The sequence below is a fragment of the Podarcis erhardii genome (genome assembly GCF_964252035.2).
Source record: "Podarcis erhardii genome assembly, chromosome: 17".
Lineage (NCBI taxonomy): Eukaryota > Metazoa > Chordata > Lepidosauria > Squamata > Lacertidae > Podarcis > Podarcis erhardii.
In genome coordinates this window covers 27,836,796-27,858,975 of record NC_138515.1, presented here as the reverse complement: position 1 = coordinate 27,858,975, position 22,180 = coordinate 27,836,796, and the positions used below count along the sequence as shown (strand labels likewise).

Sequence of the window (22,180 nt, the reverse complement as noted above, 5' to 3'; positions counted from 1 at the left end):
AACTGATAATGCTTCACGCATCTGAAGAATGGAACTTGAACTTATGTCATAATAATTTGTTTGTCTTTTAAGGTGCCACAAGACTCTTTGTTGTTAATTAGATTAGTTGCTGTTCAGTGCAAAATGATTTCAGGAGGAAGCTGCTGGGACAAAGAAACAACACTGGACATTCTCCCATGATTTGAAATGATCAAATGTTGCCAAGTAATTCTTCTGTTATGTAAATTTTGACCTGTCTGTCTGTTGGAAAACTCTTAAGCATAATTTCCCAGCACAGATCTATTTATGAGTTTTTCAAAGAAGGATATAACCACTGTTTGAATCAAGATAGAACAGTTTTCTGCTGATTAGCATGTCAGAGCAGGGTGTGTCATTTTAGGAGGTGAAACTTAATTTTTGCAAATTTCTTCAGTGAAATATATATTTTTGGGTGTGAGAAATTTTATTTTTTGTGAATGGCAGCATTTCGCTTAGTAATTATGCATTTGATGAAGAAGAATGTAAACTGCTCTTGGAAAACCAAAGAATTTAAATTTTACTTTCTGAAAATGTCAGATAATGCTAAATAATACATAAATACATAAAAATAATATTACTGCAAGTATTTGGCAAATTTTAAAATTACTCCTATGCAATTTTACACACATTTTACTTACCAAGCAAAACAAAATTACACTAATTTAATTTAATCAAAATAATTTAATCAAAAATATTTTGCATTCCCAAGTCATGCTACAAATTTTTAGCACAACGTTTTTGGAATTTGAAAGTATTCCAAAAAAGTTGTGCTAAAAAGTTGTAACATGACTGCATGCTTTACTTCCCAAAGCTGTGTTTGCCAAGGTATTTTAAGTTTACCGCAGTTTACTGCACTGGCTATGGTGGAAGAGGATCTTAAATCTTCCTATGCCTGTTGATTATGTCCTGGAAATACCCCCCAGGCCAATTCTCTAGGTTTACATCTTATTTCAGACCTTGGCGGGGGTGGGGGGTGGAAACCCAGAGGAACACCAGGCTGGGGGTATATTCAGGAGAACATTTATGGATGGGAGAAGGCAAGGAGGGATGTGATATGGGACTGGCCCAGCGGGCCTGAACTCTGGGTGTTTTGTGTTGGGTCTTGGAACACTTATGCCTCCTCTACTGAAAAATCCTCATGGGACCCTATAGCCACTGACACACAGAATAAGGCCTAACAGTCTGAGTTGGTTCCATGAGCAAAAGTAAGCATATTTATTTATTTACATAGAGCTGTGGTTGGTGGGTGGGTAAATCGTCTCTCATTTGCCTATACAATGGCATATACACCTTCTCCTGTCCCTGGCCAATTACCCCATACAAGTGCCCAAACTATCAGAGTTTTTCCTCTGCCATGACGACCTCCCAAAAAAGGAAGGGATAAAACATTGTGAAAGCCTGCAGGTCGTTCCCAATCTTCTAAACACAGGTAAGAGATACGTTGGAGAACATTATATTTGTCTTAGGCCTTAGTCACAGTTAACTTGTGCAGGATTGTGTACAATGTCTTTTGTGTTCCTTACCAGGAATTATGCTGTTTGTATGCTGTCTCTGAACGACTTTCCACCAAAATACCTTCTACAAAGATGTAACTTTAATCTCTGTAAAATGTTGCATTTTGCACAAGCAGTATACAGTATTGTTGTATACTGTAAAAAAAATTGGGGGTTGGCTTTTGCTGCCCAACTTCCCAAGGAATTCTGAGTCCCCTAAGTCCATGATCAGTCAGAGAAGAATGGATGGAGACAGGATCCAGTGAAAGAGAGGCAGATTTTGCTTTGATTTTCTGTTGCAACAGAGCCCTCTCCCACCCCCCCACCCCCGCCTTCTTGCAATGAGGTGAGAGACCCAGAACAAAGTGTGCAGGAACCTTTAAAGACTTTAGTCATTGCCCAACCCCTTAGCCAAATACCTCCCTAAGAGCATCATACATACATCACAAAAAGGGGGGACTTCCATGGAAATTGGAAGTGTGGCTTCTTTCCCCAATGTATGATTATGTTTTTACTGATTGCAATACCTGGGCAGTCTGGCCAGTCTTTTGAGATGATAAATAGTCTTGAATCCAAGTTGCAGGCATACCCTTTTCATACAGAAAATATGCCCTTAAGGCAGGATTTGAAAGATTTGTAAGTGAAATAACTATTGGGAAAGGTTCTTCTTTTGCAGAGGAAATAGAGTCCTTAGGAGAGCCAAGAAGGTTTTTGGGATTGTTCTAAGTGTATTTTTTCTCAGGGAATATTACTTGAATTTTGAGGGGTGAAGGATTGTTTTTCTGTGAAGTGGGTGTCTGCTATGTGTGTGCACCCTAAAATTTTATAATAAGACTGTGCTGTGCATAATTTATAATGCTAATTTATCTATAATCACACATATTATTATAGATTATTCTGCACACCTTATCTTTCTCATAACATCTCAACAGACTACTGGAATGAGAAGCTAATGAACATAGAAGCCCATAATTCTCATTCCCATAACTATCATTAACCATTAATATTATTTCTAGCTCCTCTTTACCTAGCTGGCTTTGTAATATTTGATATAAGCTGGAGCACATAAAATAAAATTTAAATACCGTAACTACAGCTTTTCCCATCTCCATTTCATACCAAGATACATGGAAGAGAGGTTTAGGAAGAAGCATTTGGGAGGATTCTTAGAAATGGATTTGGGGCATCGTAATAAATATTATTATTAATCTTACAATCTCATATTAAGATGACATTTGACACTCAAAAATAGTATTCGGGGTGGAAGATATGAACTGGAGGTATAAAAGTGTAATGGAGTATTAGTATTGCTCAAATATTGTGATATTCTGGCAGATGATTGAGGACAATATCAGATGATGAAAGTGTACTTGTAAGATTGCCTTACTCCATATGTACCCACTTAACTGATTCAATCTTCAGAACTAGCACTGTTACAGGTGCCACATAATACTTGTTCAACACTTTTAAGAAATTGGTCTTTTAGTGTGGCAGCACCTAAACTTTGAAACCCCTTGACTAATGACATCAGGCAGGTGCTTTTGCTGTACTCTTTTTGGCACTGGCACCTGCTTAAAACACTTTTGCTTGGCAAGTCCATTCATACACATAATGTTGATGTGTTTTAACTTATTTTTAGTCTAATGTTAACCAACTTTAAATTGTTTTTAATTACTTGTTTTTTGCTTTCTTTGCCAATTATTTAAATATTTATTGTAAACTACTTAGAGGTTTATTACAATGATGCAGTTTATGTATAAATATTGTGAAATAAATAACTAAAACTTAACATTCTACCTATTTGTTATGCTTTGAAATAACAAGGTGCAGAAGGTGCAGCTACACAACTGATTATGGATTATGTAAAAATTCTTAGCTGAAATATTATTAGAAAGAAAACACTGTTGACTTTGTGTAACTTGGAATACCTGAGTGAGATATGTGAAATCAGGCTGTAGGACTGTAAACAATGTATTGCTAATCTTGATATAATTTTGATATACTCGTGGATTATATGCATGTGATTTAGCTGTTGATTGTGAAAGAATGGGCTGAGATCAAGAAAAACAATAAAATGCGGTAATTTCTACTGCCTAAAAGGTTAGGATATTTTAAAAATGCAAAAGATATACAGACTAGGTTGCATGTTTTTGTGGCCATTCAAGTAAATTGAAAACCTACATCTCAAACTATAGCAAACAGTCTGGGATCCAAAGAGCCTAAGGTAGATAAGCCTAAGGGCTTGGCGTGGGAGTGCCTGGTGGAATTTTTTACTTTCTTTTTCAAAAGCAGAACCCCTCCCCAGGCCACATAACACACTTTTGAAGGTACCCTGTTACTTTAATAAAAACACCCAAGCTTTTGCACTGTCAAGGAAAGCTAGCTATGCACGAACCATTCAGTACCTGCAAAAATATTAGAAAACGTACTCACAGCCTAATGAAGTGGTGAAATTATATCCAGCTGAAGAACCCAGCAACTATGCCCCCACCTGCCTCTTCCCATTACAGAAACAATTCCTTGCTGCAAAACAACAGCCTGCAAAACAACCTTTAATTTGCAGGGTGGGAGAAAAGTGCCTGAGGGTGTCAACTTCAGGTGGGGGGTCACAATTTAGCATCTCATCAGAGAGCACTTTTGTTCTAAAAATGGGATCTCCAGCTCACATAAATGATTGGGCAACAAGTTCAACAGACCCAGACTTCAGTGGATGAAAACAAACCATACTCATTTAAATGTAACTCCCTCACACATGCCAAATTTCTCTGAGCTTCCTTTTAGCATTTCTCAAAAGTATTTACAGAATCCTTGATTTACTTTGGCCCACAGCCAAAAACATGCCTGGTTAGTTCAAATAGGTAGATGATTTCTCAACTCAACAGCTCCTGACTGTGTACTCCTCTCCTTTCTCTACTAATTCTTTCTAATTTTTCTTTTCCCTCTTAATCCTGACTCTTTGGTCTGGACCTCTTGCCTCCTTATATACCTTTTCTTAACTGAATGGTTGCCGGATCTCAGGATTAGAACTGGTTAGGATTTTAGCCACCTCCTTAGGCTAGGGAAGGGTTCAGTTTAGGGAAAAAGTTAATCCCAAGGAGAAAGGGGCCCAGAGGTTTTCCTTGGGGTCCATTTCCAACATTCATTCCTCAACCACATTCTTTTCAGAGCTTAACCCCCCCCATCCTCCCCCCCCCCATTATTTTGTGTTTATATCTTTCCCTTTCTGTGCTAGGACAGTGACATGGGTGATCTATTAGCTGTGCCCATACTTGGATGGAGATAGCTGGCCAGTTATGCTCCTATATTACAATGTGTTGTATCAAAATTGTCCAAAAGCTGTAGTTGGTTCAAAATAGTGTGATGAGATTATTGACTGGGATTGGGGTTTTGGCCATATTGCATCAGTGCTTTGTCAGATGCATTGGCCCCTAGTCCATTAGTGGGTCCAATTTTTGGGTCCATTAGTGCTGGTCCTAATCTTTAACAGCTTGGAGCCTGGCTACCTGACAGATAGTCTTTTCTAGCATGTTGTTGTTGTTTAGTCGTTTAGTTGTGTCCGACTCTTTGTGACCCCATGGACCAGAGCACGCCAGGGACTTCTATCTTCCACTGCCTCCCGCAGTTCGGTCAAACTCATGCTAGTAGCTTCGAGAACACTATCCAACCATCTCATCCTCTGTCGTCCCCTTCTCCTTGCGCCCTCCATCTTTCCCAACATCAGGGTCCTTTCTAGGGAGTCTTCTCTTCTCATGAGGTGGCCAAAGTATTGGAGCCTCAGCTTCATGATCTGTCCTTCCAATGAGCACTCAGGGCTGATTTCCTTAAGAATGGATAGGTTTGATCTTCTTGCAGTCCATGGGACTCTCAAGAGTCTCCTCCAGCACCAACTTTTCTAGCATACATCTATCTAAATCTTGAGATCCTCTTAAAAGACCCTGCTCCTGGTGCCCCACCAAGTGAAACAAGGCAGGTGTCTACTAGTGAGAGGTGTCTACTAGTGAGAATGGTGGCATTCCAGATGTGGACAAGCATCCCAAGAGAAGCTCACCTCATGTCTTCTCTATGGCTTTTTCACTGCCAGATGTAGTCCTTTTATTCCACCTGGGCTTTTTAAACAACTTGTGGTTTTAAAATCTGAGGGTGGTATTCAACTAAATTTTACTCAGAGCAGATCCATTGAAATTAATGGACCTAACATAATAGTGTGGTACTAATAACACCAAGGTTGCAGGTTTGATCCTCATATGGGACAGCTGTGTCATTCTGCATTGCTGCATATTCCTGCATTGCAGGGGGTTGGACTAGATGATCCTCAGGGTTCCTTCCAACTCTACTTTTCTATGATTCTCTGATTATCATGTTAAATAATATAATTGGGACTAACTAAGAGTAAAACCTAGCTGAATGCTACCCCCTGTATTTGATTTATGGCTGTGCTGCCAACTGGTATTATTTCTTCCTCTGCTGGAAATAAACAAGGATAATGCTTTATTATTATGTTGCATTTTATTTTTAATGAAACTTCCAGGGAATGTTATTTTATAGGACAGCCTTTATAAATATAGTAAAGAAAGGCAAGTATAATATATAGCATACAGTATAAGTATGACCATGAGATCCTGATCTGGAAATCAGATGAGAATTAATAACTAAAAACATACAAATACTTCCAAGTCTCACTCCAGAAGTCTGTCCTCGAGTCTAGGCCTTGAGACATCTGGCAATCATATCTAAACCCCAACTTTCATTTCCCCAGTCCGCTGTATTGCTTCCCACACTGTTTCTTTCCCTCGTTCCCTCAGCATTTTTGCTTGCCTTGCTCTCCTCTAGGATTTAAGAAGCTGACTCAACGGCATCCAAAAACTCTTGGCTTCAGAAAAAGTTGGTCAAAATTATTTATATCACTTAGCATTTTATCTAGTTCTTTAGAATGTTCTAGGTGGTTTGGACATATTTTCTCCATGTATCTTACAACAACCCTATAAGGTAAACCTGTATTATTCCTAAGACAGTATGATGGTTGGAATCAGCCTGGATTGCATATGTTCTTCTAGGGTAGTAATGAAGGACAGACTTCCTGACTCAGACTTGAGATGCAAAATTATGCACATTTAATCCGCAGTAAGCCATATTAAGCTCAGTGTGACTTCTCAGGTTTACATTGGCTTGAAGTTGAAGTTGAAGTTGATGAATGAAGTGCCCATCAACCACGCTCAAGGGAAAGCTCCAGAGGCAAATATAGAGATGACACTAATTATGCATTGTTATTAAAAAAAATTAAAAAGCCGGGGGGGGGGCAATTTGTTTGAGGACAGGTATGGAGGGAAGAGTACTTTAACTGTCTATCCCCACCATGGTCCCACCATTGCTATTTACATAGGACAGAAGATCCCATTGGTGCGAAGGAGCTGTAGCCTTAACATTTGTGCAGCACAATCTTAAATACATTTCCTTACATCCAGTGCTATTTTTCTAGAAAGAGAGGTGCCAAAACTCACCACGAATGCCTCCCTCATTCTCTTAGAATGGCAATGGCGCCCACCTGAGAGGTTCCGGCTGAAAAAAGCCCTGCTTAGATCCATATTAAACGGAGCTTTCTCCCAGCTCTGCCTGCAAAGAAGATTGCAAGAACAGTCTGTGTGAGTATTATTTTAACAGAAAGCGAACAGGTTGAATCTTTGGCGGGGAAAGTGCCTTCCATATTGTTGAGGAACAGGCTGCCTGAATAATTAGTGATTTATGGCACAGGGTCAGTTTTAGCATGCGCTGAGGTTGGGCATTTCTAAGAATCCCCAAACCAGCCTAAATCTCATCACCTCAACACCACTCCTTATTTTACAAGCTGGTCATGATGAGAGAAATTTCCATTTGCAGTTTCCCAAGTCTGAGGGGCTCAGCGAGCGCTCCTGTGCGTGAGAGTCTCTTGAGTCAACAGTGTGTGTGTGTTTTGTATGTCTTTATTAAGTAGGTTCTTCTGAGGTGGCAGATAACGAACCAACGGAGGCCCCCAAAGCAGGGGCTGTGGTAAATCTTGGGTGAGGAGAAGAGGAAGTTCCTTAACTCAAGGCCTACACCGCCGCCGCCCCCCCCCCCTCGATAAACGTCCTCCAGCTGCTTGTCTGGGACTAACAAAAAAACGAGGCAAGTTATCGAAACAACCTGGCAAAGTCAGAAGCTACGGCTGGCTGGTGCTCTTATAACACAGCCGCCGCCGCCGCCGCCGCCACCCCTTCGCCAGGCCTTGCTGGTGAGGCAGCCTAAGCGTGACCTGGCCTAACGAGGCGCTGTGAGGAGGGGGAGGGAGGGAGAAGAGGGGACGCGCCATGAGGAAAGGGGCGGGACCGGGGCAATAACTGCCTCGGCTTGGGCGGGCCTCCTCGCTCGCTCGCTCGCTCGCCCGTGGCTGCCGTTGCCACGCGCGTGGTGAGTGCTGGAATGCGCGCCGCCGCCGCCGCCGCCGCCCGCTCGCCTCGGCGCTGAGGGGAAGCTCGTCGCCCTTGTCGCCCCCTCGACTCCCTTGGGCCTCGGAGGAGAGGCGGTGAGTTGCCCCGCCGCCGCCGCCGCCGCCGCGTTGGTGGTGCTGGCGTTGGGAGGGAGGGAGGAAGGGGAGCGGGAGCGAGCCTGTGGCGCTGTCCAGGGCTGATCTGAGGGCGGCTGCTGCTGCTGCGCATGGGACGGCGTCGCCGGAGTGGGTGGAGTGAGGGCGGCCGGGCGGGGGCGAGGGAAAGCCAGGCAGGCAGGCAGGCAGGCTGGCTGAGGGGCCTCTCAGGAAGGAAGCCCCCCCCCTGAGGAACAGCCTCTCCGCCGCCGCCAAGACCAACGGCCGTTAGTCCCCGGTGGCCGGAAGGAAGGCTCGGCGGGGAGGATCCGCCTTCGTCGCCGCCGCCGTCTCCCGGGCCGACGAGGCCTCCGCAGCTTCAGCCGCCGCCCTGCGTGGTGGAGCTGGACAGCGATTTCTCGCCCTCCCCCGCCGCTGGGCCTCTTGGCCGTGAGTTGCCGCTTTTGTGCGCCGCGCGGTGACCGAGGGATGGATGGGGCAAGGGGGAGGCTCGCGCGTCCCCCGCCCTCAGCAAAGCGGGTGTGTGGGAATCGGGTGGGCCTCGGGTCACGTTCCCCAGCCCCCCCACCCCCAACCACGTTTTCCTTGGAGGAGGAAAGTACGGAACTTAACTCTCTCAACTCCCTCCCCCCCCATCGCCAACCTATTACCACCCTCCTGAGTCCTTCCCCCAGCTTCCTTCTCCGCCCCCACCCCCCCTCGAAGGGAACGAGTTGAGAGGGAGACTCGTGGCGTGTCTCCGTGGGAAGTTGCATGTGTATGTATTGGAAGGGGGGGGGGTCGGTGGTGGGGGGAGGGGGGAGACGTTGCAGAACAACCTGGCAACACAATCTCCCCGCACACACTAAGCTGCATTGCTTAGGTCTCGGGGGAGAAAGGAAAAGGCCCCAGCCCTCCTTCTCTTGGGGTGGGGGGGGCGGGGGAGTGTTGGGTGGGGGTGGGGTGAGAGGAAGTTGGGCAAATCTTCGCCCTCGCTCACTCCCCCCCCCCCCTTCTTTATAAAGTTGCTGGAGAGTTGTAACTTTTGGGGGGACGGGTGTGGTAGTTGGGGGGGTAAGGTTGAAGGAAAGGGGGGCGAAGTGGGTTGACGAGGCGAAGGCAACCCCCTCCTCCCCCCCCCCCGCTTCCCCAGCAGCAGCAGCACCGACTTCGGTGAGTTTGTGCGTTGTGCGCTGCAGGCAAGAGTTTTGCAAAGAGAGCTGCTTTGTGCTTCTAACTTGGTATTTGAGAAAATGGCCGAATGCCTATTTCTGGAATGCAACAGCAGCAGCGGCAGTCGATGGTGCTTGGGGCTGATGGTACACACACTTTGGTAACGGGCTTCTCCCATTGTGAGCTTTTTTTCGGCGAATATCCGCGGCCTCACGTTCCTTTACTTGGGAGCAAAAACTTGGAATTTAATTTCTCAGCAAACGTGCAGGAGGCTGAAGAAAAGATCATCGGCATTTGAAAGCTTCCAGACTTTAAAACACTGCTAGTTCTTTTTACTTTCTGCCTTGATAACATTGTGTATGTAGGTCATTGAGCTCGTTTGCGTTTAGGCCAAAAACGAGACCAGCATTTTATTTAAATACAATCCCCACCCTGCTGTTGGTTGACTAATTTCAAGACCAAGTAACTTGCCAAACACACTTTGTTGAGGAATGTGTGTGTGTTTGAGCTTTTCTTCAGTACCTTGGTAGAAGAGAAGGGAGCCGAGAAAGCCATGGTGTCTGCATTTTCAGTTTTGAAAACAAAGCCTGAATTGCACAAAAATACACATCACCGACAGCCATTCCTGTTTTGCTGTGAATCCCTCCATAGTGTGGGGATATATCTGGTCTGTAGGTATTTACTTTGAAATAATTCAAAGAACATGTATGGTTACATGATACCTTACTCCAGGTAGCTTCACTGTTTTATTTTTTACTTGTGCAGTGTAGGTAATTGTATCAGTAGAACAACAACTCTGAATAGGTTTTAAGAAGTCTGGCCTGTGGAAAGGTTTCTGAAATGATTTAACTGTAGTAGTACAACGGGAAGTAAGGCCCAAGCCAGGTCTTGTAATCCAAGTTCTGTGTTTGAGGACTTGTCTGTGTGTATGCTGCTGTGATGGTTCTGCAATAATGGAACTGTCTTCCAGTTAGCATTTGTTTGAACTTTGGTTCTGGCTTTCAAGAAGGCCATAACAAAATATATTTTTAACATGGCCTTTCCCATTGTGGTAAGAGCTCCTTGCTTGGTAGGGCCTTTTGCAGTATTGCATTACACCTAACTCTGGTGCTGTGGCCTAGAGGATTTTGGTGTTTAGAAATAAAATGCATTGGATTAAAGCATATTTAATCTAGACCATCATTGTTTAATTGCTCTTGTTATTCAAATTTGGTGTTGAAAGTTGGTTTTCCGAAGCAAAGGAGCAATGACAACTATTTACCCACTCTCACCCTTTATACCAGGCTTTCTCAACCTCAGCCCTCCAGATGTTTTGAGACTATAATTCCCATCATCCCTGACCACTGGTCCTGCTAGCTAGGGATCATGGGAGTTGTAGGGCTGAGGTTGAGGAAGCCTGCTTTATACAGAATTATTGGACCACATGCTAGCTTCTAAAGAATTAATAATAGTTAATCAACAATTATCTTCCCATGAGACATCTCAAAACAATTAGCAGTTTAAATCTATTTTTCCTTGTAATGTTCTGAAAAAGACAAAGCATTGTTTGACTACAACTGTTATCAGTATTCATAAAACCCTGCACATTTAACTACCGTAAAATATGCCTAGTTTCAGCTTTTCATTTCAAGATGAATAGTGTGGCCTTCAGATTTAATGCTTTGGATCCTAGACATGTTTTTAAAGTGATAACCAATAATTTATAATTAATAACCTTATTCACACTTGGCTAGGTTACAAGGCTCTCGGTGTTTGCTGTTAAATGAAGCATGCTTGGGTGTAGGTGTGCTTATAGTTGGAGTTTATTGTGGAATCAGTGCATTCAGATAATTTTTTTGCAGCATGCACATGTCATAAAAATTTTAGTTGTGCCTTTTAAGCATATAATCCTGATTTCATCATACTGAAGGAAATCTGATAAGAAAAAATAAATACTGTATATCCTGCTGCATAACTAGTCACCACTGGCATAGAAGCTCATTTAGCACACTTTTTGGTAGGTGGTTTGTCAAAAAGTTTCTCATGTGTGGTGACATTTCATTGGATGGCCACTATCCACATTTGCTACTCACCTGAGCCAAATCTAGCTATTTTTCCTCTGTGGTCCACAATACCAAATGAAAAAGACCCATTACTACCAATTGCTGCATGCTGAAAATGTGCTTGAATTTAAGCAACCCAGTTCAAAGGAGCTGTTCTCTGAAGATCTCCACACATTAAAATACGTAGGCTTTGCGCAATAACTCTTTATCATAATTTAAATATTTCATTGCTGCTGCGATTTTTTTGCAGTCTGGGGAAAGTGTGCTTGTGCTTTTAAGAGTAAAAGGGGACTGTAGGACATTCCAAATTGTTTTGGATACAGCCACCTGCCCCCGCCAAATATAATTATTGTGCAAGACATTAGTATTAAATAAATCCCCAGCTACTTCCAGTGGATCTATTTTAATGCAGTGCGTGTGCAGGTACAGAAATAGGTAGTGAAGGGCACTGGTGTGGACAGCAAGCAGAAGAATAACAGTGTAACTGGAACAAATACAATTGTGGAATTTAGCATGGCAATTGTGCACACAGAAAGATTAAATGTGAACAACTCGTTTGAAATATAAAGTCCTTGCCTGGGAGCATGCTAGGAGGGAAGGACGCTGACACTTTGCTATAAAATGAAATCATGATGTAATTAAAAGTTTGACTTTGTGGAAAATGTGGCCATATTTGACCACAATTTCTCTTAATCAAGATAAGTATCATAATTAAATTGTCACTGTTATTGGAAGTGTTCTCAGTTTTGGATTATTACACAATAATTTCTAGACAGACACTTAAACAATCTTTCCCTCCCTTTTTAACAGAACTGTTAATATGGCAATGCAAGTGCTGGGGCAGTCTGGTGGCAGTGGCCTGTTCCCTGGAAATACTAACCTTGGCATGGCTTTGCCAAATGACATGTATGACTTTTCGGAACTTTCCAAAGCTGAGCTAGCAGCTCCACAGCTTATTATGCTGGCAAATGTGGCCCTGACAGGAGAAGTTAATGGCAACTGTTGTGATTACATGGTTGGTGAAGAGAGGCAAATGGCTGAACTGACAACCGTCGGCAATGCCAACTTTTCAGACAGCGATGGAGAAGGAATAGATGAAGCGCAGGGCATGGAGAACAACCATAGACGCCTGGAAGATATGGATCTGGGATCCCTTGAAGCTCCTGAGGTTCGTAATGTGGAAATGGCAGAACTGACGGAGCCTTCTGTTCCTCATACTTGCAGCCAAGACAAGGGCTACCCGTTGGAGGTGCCAGATACTCCAGAGAGTGCAGATGACAAATGTAAGAGCTTGAAGAACAAACCGTTTCGTTGTAAGCCGTGTCAGTATGAGGCAGAGTCAGAGAAGGAGTTTGTCCATCACATTCGGGTTCACAGTGCCAAGAGATTCATTGTAGAAGAAAAAGCTGAGAAGCATGGCCAAGTTAAAGAAGCTGCCTCCAGTGCTACAGATGAAGTTGATTTCTCCAAGGGGCCCATTAGATGTGATCGCTGTGGCTACAACACTAACAGGTACGATCACTATCTGGCTCATTTGAAGCACCACAACAAAGCTGGAGAAAATGAGAGGGTCTACAAATGCACCATCTGCACATACACAACTGTCAGTGAATATCACTGGAAGAAGCATTTAAGAAACCATTTCCCACGGAAAGTGTACACATGCTCACAATGCTCCTACTTCTCGGACCGGAAGAACAACTATGTGCAACATATTCGAACTCATACAGGTGAGTGTTGTATCTGTTTCTTAGGTTTGGCTGTTTGCAATGGACTTGGGTGTGCTGGATTTGAGTTGTTTGCCATCATGTTATAAATTGTGCTATAAACTAGCACTTTCTGATTTAAAATGATTGGCTTATGTGTACCAGGATTATTGTGTTATACATTAGAGCTAATGGGTAAAACAATAAAACTAAACACAATTCATTACATCTTTGTGTGGCAGGGGAGGTGATATTTGCTGATTCTCACTGATAGGTTTTAAGGAGAACGAGTGTATTTTGAGAATTACAATTTTCTCCAATCAAATTTTAAATAATCACCAATAAAATAGATGTTTATATACTGGATGTTTATATACTGAAAATCAGCTCTAGTAAGGGAACAATGGTGGTTTTTGCTTTTGAAAATACTTTGCCACAGTCAGCTAATTTGTTTTTCTCTGCTCAACCTTTTTGGTTTGTTTGTATAAAACACTCACAAAACATTTGTGTCCAAGTTATTTTTTTGAAGAAATGCAGAACAGGAAAATAACAAAATTGCCAGAAATCACTAAAAGTAGACTTGGCTTTTGAAGCTATTTTTAAAATGAAATCAGAAACAATTTTTTGAGTTAAAAGTGACAGTGGTAGTTGAGCTATTTAAGCTTGTAGCTGCTCTTAGGGCTGAGCTTAAGGGACCTAGTGGTAGTGGAAGATTAGTGCAGTTCCAAAATGACGGGCATCCCTCAAACCTCGTATTTTTCTGTGAATTCTTTGGCCTAATCCTCATCCCAAGCCAATCATTGGGACCAGATAACTAGTTGGGGCAGGCCGGGTTTTGCTCACAGAGGTGGCATCCAAATGGCTGTTGAATCCTTCCAGCTGCCTCAATATTTTTGCAACTCTGTGCTCCACCCCCCGGGTTCGGAAAGTTCTGTTTGGCAAGTAAGGAAGCTTTGTGGCTGTGCTTCTCCTGCCAAGCAGAGGATTGTGCTTTAGTCACTATGAGACTTCATGTGACACAGCAATCTAAGTGCACTTCTAGAATCAGGATATAAAAAAAAATTGTGGATAGGGATTTCAATCCAGTATTGGATGTAATTATGCTCTACGGATGAAGAGAATTCAAGCCAGCACAAGTAGCCAGGCTTTGGAATTTCAGCTTCATTATATATAGTATGCAGTGGTGGCCTGCATTCTTTTGCCACTTTTGCTCAGATTTTGCATTAATAGAGCAGAAACAACTGTCATGATTCAGGCTTGGATTCTTTTCAAGGTGGCAGACTTTTTTCTTTCTTCTTTTACAGAAGGAGTTGTGAGGCTGTAGTGGATTGCTTAATATGTTCAGAAACTGAGACCATCTTGCTGTTCCTTTGCAATGTTGCAGATTCATTGGGTGCTGCAGGAAAGCATTCTTCCTCCCCTAACTGTACTCTGCTTGGAATGGAGAGTGTAGTTGATCACTTTTGAATCCTATCCTTGCCCCTTTATTGCAGAAATTGCCAGGTGATACTGTTGTCGTGAATATCTTCACCTATAGATTTCTGCGTATAAAACCATTGTTAAAGGGCAGAAAAACAGACTAGTCATAATTAGTGGAGACAAAACCTGCAGCGGTGCCAGGAGTGAAAGCCAGGCATGTGCATGCTTGAATTATTAGGCAAAAATAAGTGCTTGAGGTTCAGTAGCATATTCTAGTGATCTTAGACTCAAGTGGTGTATAGCCCCTGTCCTCCTATCTAAATAGATACATATCTGCTCCAGTAATGCTATGTAGAATGTAACCTTGTACCAGACATAATATGATAAATAGTTGAGTTATGGATATATGTGCAGAATTCTGTTCCTCATTGTGATCTCTTTTCCTTGTGCTGGCCAGTTTCTACTAAATGAAAAAAAAGTAAGTTGTATTTTTTAAATCATTTGATGCTGACCCCAAATAAGTGGTAATACTAGATTTGTGAAGGGGAGAAGAAAGTTACCCCAATACAACTTTGTATACTTAAGAGTGTGGCATTCACAGGCACTATGGTGCCCTCAGGCACTCCCCTTTGTGCCCATACAGTTCCCCTTTCCCTCCTACATGATTTTTGATTTTTAAAATTTGAGTTTTGTCTGTTTGTTGTGCTTTTTTGGGGGGGGTTGTTTCATTTTGACTTGCCTGCTATTGTTTCTGGTCATACTTGTTTTGTGTATGTGTACGTGTTTTTTATGGGGAGAAATCTGAACATCAATCCCTTTCCTCTGCCATCCACCCATGAAATCAGTATTTTGTGTTGGACTCAACAGTTTCTTTAGGTTTACAGCTGTGACTCCATGTCCTAAAATGTTAGAGACCCCTAGTATAAACAATAGGGACAGTCAGTCAGTTTAATTGCTGCTGTTATGAAACGTGCAGACTGTGTCGAAAAACGTATGTTAGCAAAAGTCTGATAGAAACTGAGTTTTTAGGAGAAATTTTATTAGGCTACCACCTGGTAGTGGGTCCCATAACACCTTTTAGAGGTCATTGAGTTAGAGCATAATCGAGCCAAACTTCAGCACAGTACATTTTAATGTGAAGTACTTGTTTAAGTGTCTCCCATTGAAAATGAGATGTACAGGTGTTTGGCCAAGGTGCCTGGATAGCCTTGGTCAAGAAGGGCCAAACTACTGGCCTCTGACACAGGAAAGACAAATGGGGAGGAGGGTTGCATGGCTCTGCCAGAAGGTGATTGACGCTCCTTGAAGCAGTTGTGCCCAAGGGAAAACATTTGGGGAAATGGGGGTGGGGTTACCTGAAGATGAGAGAATGTTGTAGCTACAGTTTTTGATTTCTTCACCAAGGTCAGACAGTTTCCCTCAAAAAATTGTTCATCCCTATCATTTACCTTTTCTCGGACCTCAGGACAAGTCTGAGAGAAGACAGTCTCTCTCCCATCCCCTCTGACCTTGCAAAAGGAGTTGAGGGAGAACTGGAATTTTCTGTAATTTGAGCAGCAGTGCTGGAAATGGTGGGAGAGAATTTTGCTGCTGCTTATTTTCTGTAAGAGTATGTGGGAGGTTGCAGAGTGTCCTTGTGAGTTCAGGGGCGCTTGCACTTGTTGATGATTGCATTTGTGGATGTTTAGCTAAGAATGGGAGGCAGGAATTCCCTGGTTTAAATCTTGCTTCAGCCAAGAATTACAAGGCAGGTTTAGACAAACAGCTATTTTTCAGCAACAATATCTGCAATATGGGAATAAAAAAACCCTAGATTGTTTCTAGAGTTGTTGTAAAATTTACAAATATCATGGATAGAAATCACTTCAACCCAAATGCAAACTATAAAATAGTCTCTCTCTCACACACCTCTGTAAGAGAGGTTTTTTAAAAAAATTAACCTTGGTTTCATTTAGTGTTTGTCATATTTATAGAGCAGGTGAATTACTTTGTAGGTGAAGGTTGCTAGTTATTTTAGAGATAATTTATATTTGAGGTATTTGCCAGGTATATTAGACCGGGAAGGAAGATGTTTAAACTAAAATCTTAGTCCGGTTTTAAGATGAAACAACATTTTTATGCCACTTTCCTCTCACCAAATCCAGCTCAGTTATTTTGTGTTTGTGTGTGTTTTTGTGTGTGTGTGTTTGTTCAGTTCAATCCTCTGAGCAATTTAAGGATTTTAAGTTTGTGTTTATTTTATCTGTTTTAATAGGAGAGCGTCCCTATCGGTGTTCCATGTGTCCGTATTCAAGTTCTCAGAAGACTCATTTAACCAGGCACATGCGCACGCATTCAGGTTGGTAAAAAGGCAATTCAAGAGAGCCGTGGTGGTTAAGGTTGTGGCTATATTCGTTAAATGTCTGATATGTCAGTGCAGGGATTGGCAGAATGAAATTCGTAGTCTGTTTATGACCGCCAAAGGTTTAAGCCTAAAACAGCCTGTAAGTGAGTTGTAAATTGTGTGCTTACATTGGCTGTGGAAACAGCCATGGCTAGCTGGATGCTTTGCACTTGTAATCCCTGCTATTTATTTTTTTACTCTGGGCAGTCTCCTGTCTGATAAGAAAGAGCTTTGAAAGCCCCCCTCCCCAATATACAGAGTGAACTTCCTTCACCACTTGTTACCTATGTTTCCAGTATTCATCAAAGCATCATCCATGCAGAAGAGGAAAATAAATCAGCAGTTCTCGGGGAAATGCAAAGCTTTGCAGTACTATAAAAAAACTTTGATACTCCCCCAAAGGTGGGGAACCCAAATGCATGCCATTGAGAAATGAACAATGCTCATTGAATCCCAGAATGCTGATGTTCTGGGAGTGTTAAACAAAAAAAGTGGGGGTTGGGGCAGAATAGAAGAGGGCATTGCTGAACTGGAGCATTCCCATTGCAAAACTTTCTTGTGATTGTCACTTATCTACATGACTTTTAATGTGTTTCGTGACAACTTTTGAAACAGCCATTGAATTTTAACCCCTCCATGCATGTAATTTGTGAAGTTGATTGCTGCTGTACATATTAATGACTGACTTCTGTTTTTATTGTTAGTATACACTCACATTTAATGTTCAAGTAAGAGTTGCTGATCACCCAATCAGTTTGTATTTTTTTCCTGGAACTATGTATTATGTCTGGGTTGGGGGGTTGAGTGGTAGCACTGCAGAAACATTTTACCTTTTTGAGGAAATAATTGCTTCTGGGTTATATGGGTGTGGTGTAATATTTGTGTAAGCCTACTATTCATCTATAATTTCCATTTTTCTACACTGCCTTCAGTGGACCAGTTTGGTTTGGATTCCAATTGCTAGTATTACTGTAGACTGATCTTTCCTGGTATGTATTTATCATAGATGGAATATGTGGATTAGTTGTTGCTTGCATGTTTGTTTTTGTTTCTTTCTTTTGGTTTGTTGTTGTCTTTTGTGAATGTGTTAACTGTAAAATCTTTTTTTTTTTTTAAGTTGAGAAATGCAAAAGCATGCACAACTGTATAAATCTGTAGCTGTGCAAATAAGTTGCTGTTTGTAATTTAATCACTGGTAATTTCCCTCTTGATTGCTTCAGGTGAGAAGCCGTTTAAATGTGAGCAGTGCAGCTATGTGGCATCAAACCAGCATGAAGTGACTCGGCATGCAAGGCAGGTTCATGATGGGCCCAAACCACTGGCCTGCCCGCATTGTGACTACAAAACTGCTGACCGAAGCAACTTCAAGAAGCATGTTGAACTCCATGTCAGCCCACGGCAGTTCCTTTGCCCAGTCTGCGAGTATGCTGCATCCAAGAAGTGTAATTTGCAGTATCACATCAAATCCAGGCACCCTGACTGTTGTGACATCACAATGGATGTCTCAAAAGTAAGACTACGAACTAAAAAGAATGAAGTGAATACTTCTGAAAACACGGGTGGTGATAATAAGGGCGTGGAACAAGAGCAGGCAAAGAAAGAGATGACTGAAAAGAAAAGTGAGAGAACTGTAAAAGAAGAGAACCTGTCAAAAGAAAAGAAACCAACTAGCAGTGTTGGTATAGGCCACGTAACAACTCGAAGTCGCAAAACCGTTGCTGAAAGCAAAGAGGCAAATGTGAAAACTGAGAAAATGACAGAGAAATCTGGTAAAACAAAGAAAGCGAAGAGAAAAGCAGATGCCACCCCTGTTCCTTTGACAAAAGATTTTGCAGCAAACACTGATGTTATAGTGAAGAAGAAAAAGAAAACTGAAAAAATGTCCCCTAAATGTCAGGACTCTCAAAAGAGTGAAAACAAATTAGAAGTCACCAAAAAGCAAAATTCTTGCCTGAAGAAAAACAAGAAAAAGAAATATCTGAGGAGTAAGCCTGGTAAGAACAACAGAAAGCTTGATTGTGAGAAGGTCCCAGATGAGGAGCCGTTCTCTAAAGAATCTGTTGCTATACAAGAGGAGGAAAGTAAGGTAACTGATAATCCTTGCAGTGAACTCCAGCCTACTGTTATCCTTGATGTTAGAGAGAGCCAGTGCATTCCTGTGGAGAACATGCAAGATCATGAGTCACTGGCTGCACAGCACAAGGCTATGGATATAGAACTAGAGGTGAAAGAGCAAGAAATGCCCATGGCAGAAGAGGAGACAATTAAAGCAGTTTCTCAGAATGAAATTGAGCTGACAGTCATTCCTTGTATCAGGTCTGAGGACTCAAATACCACCTCTGAAAAAGAGACAGGTGTACTAAAAGATGCTTTACCTGATTTGTCCCAAAATACGGAAACCACAGAAACTTGTGAGATGCAGATTGTGACTGATCCTGATCCAATACAAGAAACTGAAGAGGTACAACAAATGTGTGAGATAGAAACGGTGAGTAACCCACTTCCAGAAGATGTCAGTTCTACAAAAGAATTGCAGGCTGAAGAGTCAGCAGAAGCTCCTCCACCGCCGTCGCCAGAAAAACTGGAGAAGAGCACTAAAGCAGACCTGGTTTCAGCATCGTCCAGTGGCACAGTAGTAAATGAAAATCAGGAAATGGAAGAGGATGAAGGCATCCACAGTCACGAGGGCAGTGATATAAGTGACAACATATCAGAAGGCAGTGATGATTCTGGGTTAAATGGTGCTCGGACAGCACAGGAGAAAGATCAGAAACCATCCCAAGAAGTGGCAGAAGCCAAGGCCACAAAGGAGAACTATGTGTGCATATTCTGCGATCGTTCATTTAAAAAGGAAGGTGAATACAGTAAGCACCTGAATCGCCATTTAGTAAATGTGTACTATCTTGAGAAAGCAACAAAGGGGCAAGATTAACCAAACTGCAGTTTCATGACAGTTTATTCTAGAGCTTAGGTACCAGTTCTTGTAGAATCTTTGCTTAAGCTCAGTTTGCTTATACTTTTTAAAGTTGGTTGTGTTTTTCTGACCTTTGATGAAATGTTGAACTAATTAATTACTTGTATCTCTTTGATTAGAGAGGGCAAATAGGGTATGCATGCTGTGGCTTGTTAAATTGGCAGAACTCCTTGGGATAGAGCCCTGGAATCTCTTGAGTATTTCTGTTGACTTGAAGCAGAACTATTCACAAGTTAGTAGGTTTAGAAATGTAGCCTTGGGGAACAATCCACCAAGAGTGTCTCCTCCACAGACTCTAAAAAAATAATAGAAGTGTGCAAGAGCACTGTTGTGCTGCTGCAGAGTCCTGTTTGTTTCCATAGGACTTGAGCAGGAGATATTAACAGTTGACTGAGCCCACAGTCTGGGCCTGTCCAGTCATTACATTCCAGGAAGATATTTCAGCCTGGTATGAGACACGTGCTCCTTCTCTCTTTCCCCTTTACTGCTAGGAGAAAGTCAAAGGTGAATCAGCATTTATTTGAACGTGGTATCTTCCTGATCTCCCATTCAAAAACCCCTTATTTGATCCTGTTTTATATACACTTGCTACAATGTGGAACTGCTTCCCCATATTCCATTTCTACACCATTGCAGTGTAGGTAAGGCCAAGTGTGTGAGTTTTCCCACCCCCTAATGGGAAGAAAACAGTAACTGGTCCTGTCCCTGTGGTTCTGATATTCAGAATACTTAGCTGTATGTGAATGGGGGTTTTCTGAAGACAGACTGGGTGGTTAGGGAGATAATGTCTTCAGTAAACAGCACAGCCTGGTTCACTCTTGTCCTTCTCCTTGTTTGGAAGGATGAGAGTCTTGGGTGTGAGACCATCAGGCTCATCCCTGGTTAATAATTTCTTGCAATGTGACAAGTGCACAGGCCATCTGTGCTTGTTGAACAAAGTGTTATAGAAATAAACTCCTAGAAATTGAAATACTGCTCCAATTGTTTCTAGAAAAATCTGCCTTTTTTATTTTCACCTGTTGGTATGATGAATGCTTAAAGAACTCACTGTGGCAGATTATTTGTAAAAAGAGCACTTTCAGAAAAATGTTGAGGTTGGCTAACGGAAAACATAATTGCATGATCATATATTTAATTTGCATATACATTTCAGGTCCCCCAATCATGATCAGCAAGCCAAAATCTTGGGAGTTCTTTCTACCTTTCTGTTGATTAGTGAATCCATTATTTGTTAAATACTACTTTTCGACAAGGTTCTTATTTCTTCTTGTGCTTTAAGAGATGAAAAAATGTTGCACATAATTGTTTTTATTTTTACCTATGCAGTTTAAGCCTTTAGGAGTTTAGTTATTTCTGTGTATATGAACACTTTATATATGCATGTTTGGTTTTTGTTAATGGGTTTCCTTCCCGTAATGTTGATTTTCAGGTTTGTTGCTTATTGTGGCCAGTGTTATCTTGACCACATTTTCTGGTTCTGAGTTTGTGCAGTGTTGTAGCTTTAATTATTTGATTTTGGAACAAATGATACTAAAGGAATGTCATCCCACAGACCACACTAAGAACCAATTACTGCTCATGGATAGCTCCCGTTGTGAAAGGGGAACTTCTCAGTAGATTGTGCCCCCAAGAAGGTTGTTCATACATATCTCTGTATATAAGGTTGGATAATATATTCATATAGTATGCATTTTTATGCAGACAGTACTTTCTGCTGTTTTAGTGCATTTATTATTGCTGGGAGAAACTTTTCACTGCCCTCCATTAAAATGAATAGGGGCATGCATGCGAAATTTCATGGGAAACTTAATTTGTTAATGGATGGTGCTTGTCGAGTTCTAAACATGGAATAGTCAAATGAGAGCAAAAAAATCCATTAAAAGTACACGTGAATTTTAAAATTTGTAAGTACTCTTGCCCAGCTCATTCTCATTTCAGAGTGTCCTGTGCAGGAGAATTTCCAGGTGGATTGTGCTCCTTACCTGCTCGCCAAAGACAAATGTTGGCAATTACATAATACATGGAATTTGAAGTGATCAACACTGTCAGGAAGATCTTGGAAAGCAACAAATGAGGGAAGATGTAGGAATTTCTGATCCTTATTCCATCAAGTTCTAACTTAAATTAATTACCCTGATCCTTTTATACTTGACATAAAAAGGAGTTGAAATGATTGGATATATTATGAATTTGCAACCCCTGGGAGAAAAGTCACAAGTCAAGCAAGTCTGTTATCAGTAAGGTTTGAGGCATTTGGAATGTGTGAGCAGTGAGAAAACTGCAGGTCTTTTGCATCTATCCCCTTTTCCTAAATTTGTAGATATAAATGCCCCCTGCAGTCCTGCAAAGCAACATCTATGGACGCTTGCACTTCCAAAGGGCACATTCCATCCCAGCAGCTTTTGCCAATCTGATGCCTTCCATGCCATGTACT

The 22,180-nt window shown here is 41.8% G+C and overlaps 1 protein-coding gene across 3 annotated transcripts; it reads left to right on the top strand.

Annotated features, from left to right (window-relative positions):
* Positions 1-7,892: 7,892 nt before the first annotated feature.
* On the top strand, positions 7,893-22,174 carry REST (RE1 silencing transcription factor). 3 transcript variants are annotated; one of them, XM_081844947.1, is made up of 4 exons: positions 7,893-8,049; positions 12,075-12,994; positions 16,644-16,727; positions 17,993-22,174. In XM_081844947.1, exons 2-4 carry the CDS (start codon positions 12,085-12,087, stop codon positions 19,702-19,704), a joined length of 2,706 nt encoding a protein of 901 aa, XP_081701073.1. In that variant the 5' UTR covers positions 7,893-8,049; positions 12,075-12,084; the 3' UTR covers positions 19,705-22,174. The 3 variants fall into 3 exon arrangements, with proteins under 3 accessions (XP_081701073.1, XP_081701072.1, XP_081701074.1); XM_081844946.1 differs by lacking the exon at positions 7,893-8,049 and adding an exon at positions 8,132-8,499; XM_081844948.1 differs by lacking the exon at positions 7,893-8,049 and adding an exon at positions 8,747-8,827.
* The last annotated feature ends 6 nt before the right edge of the window (positions 22,175-22,180 follow it).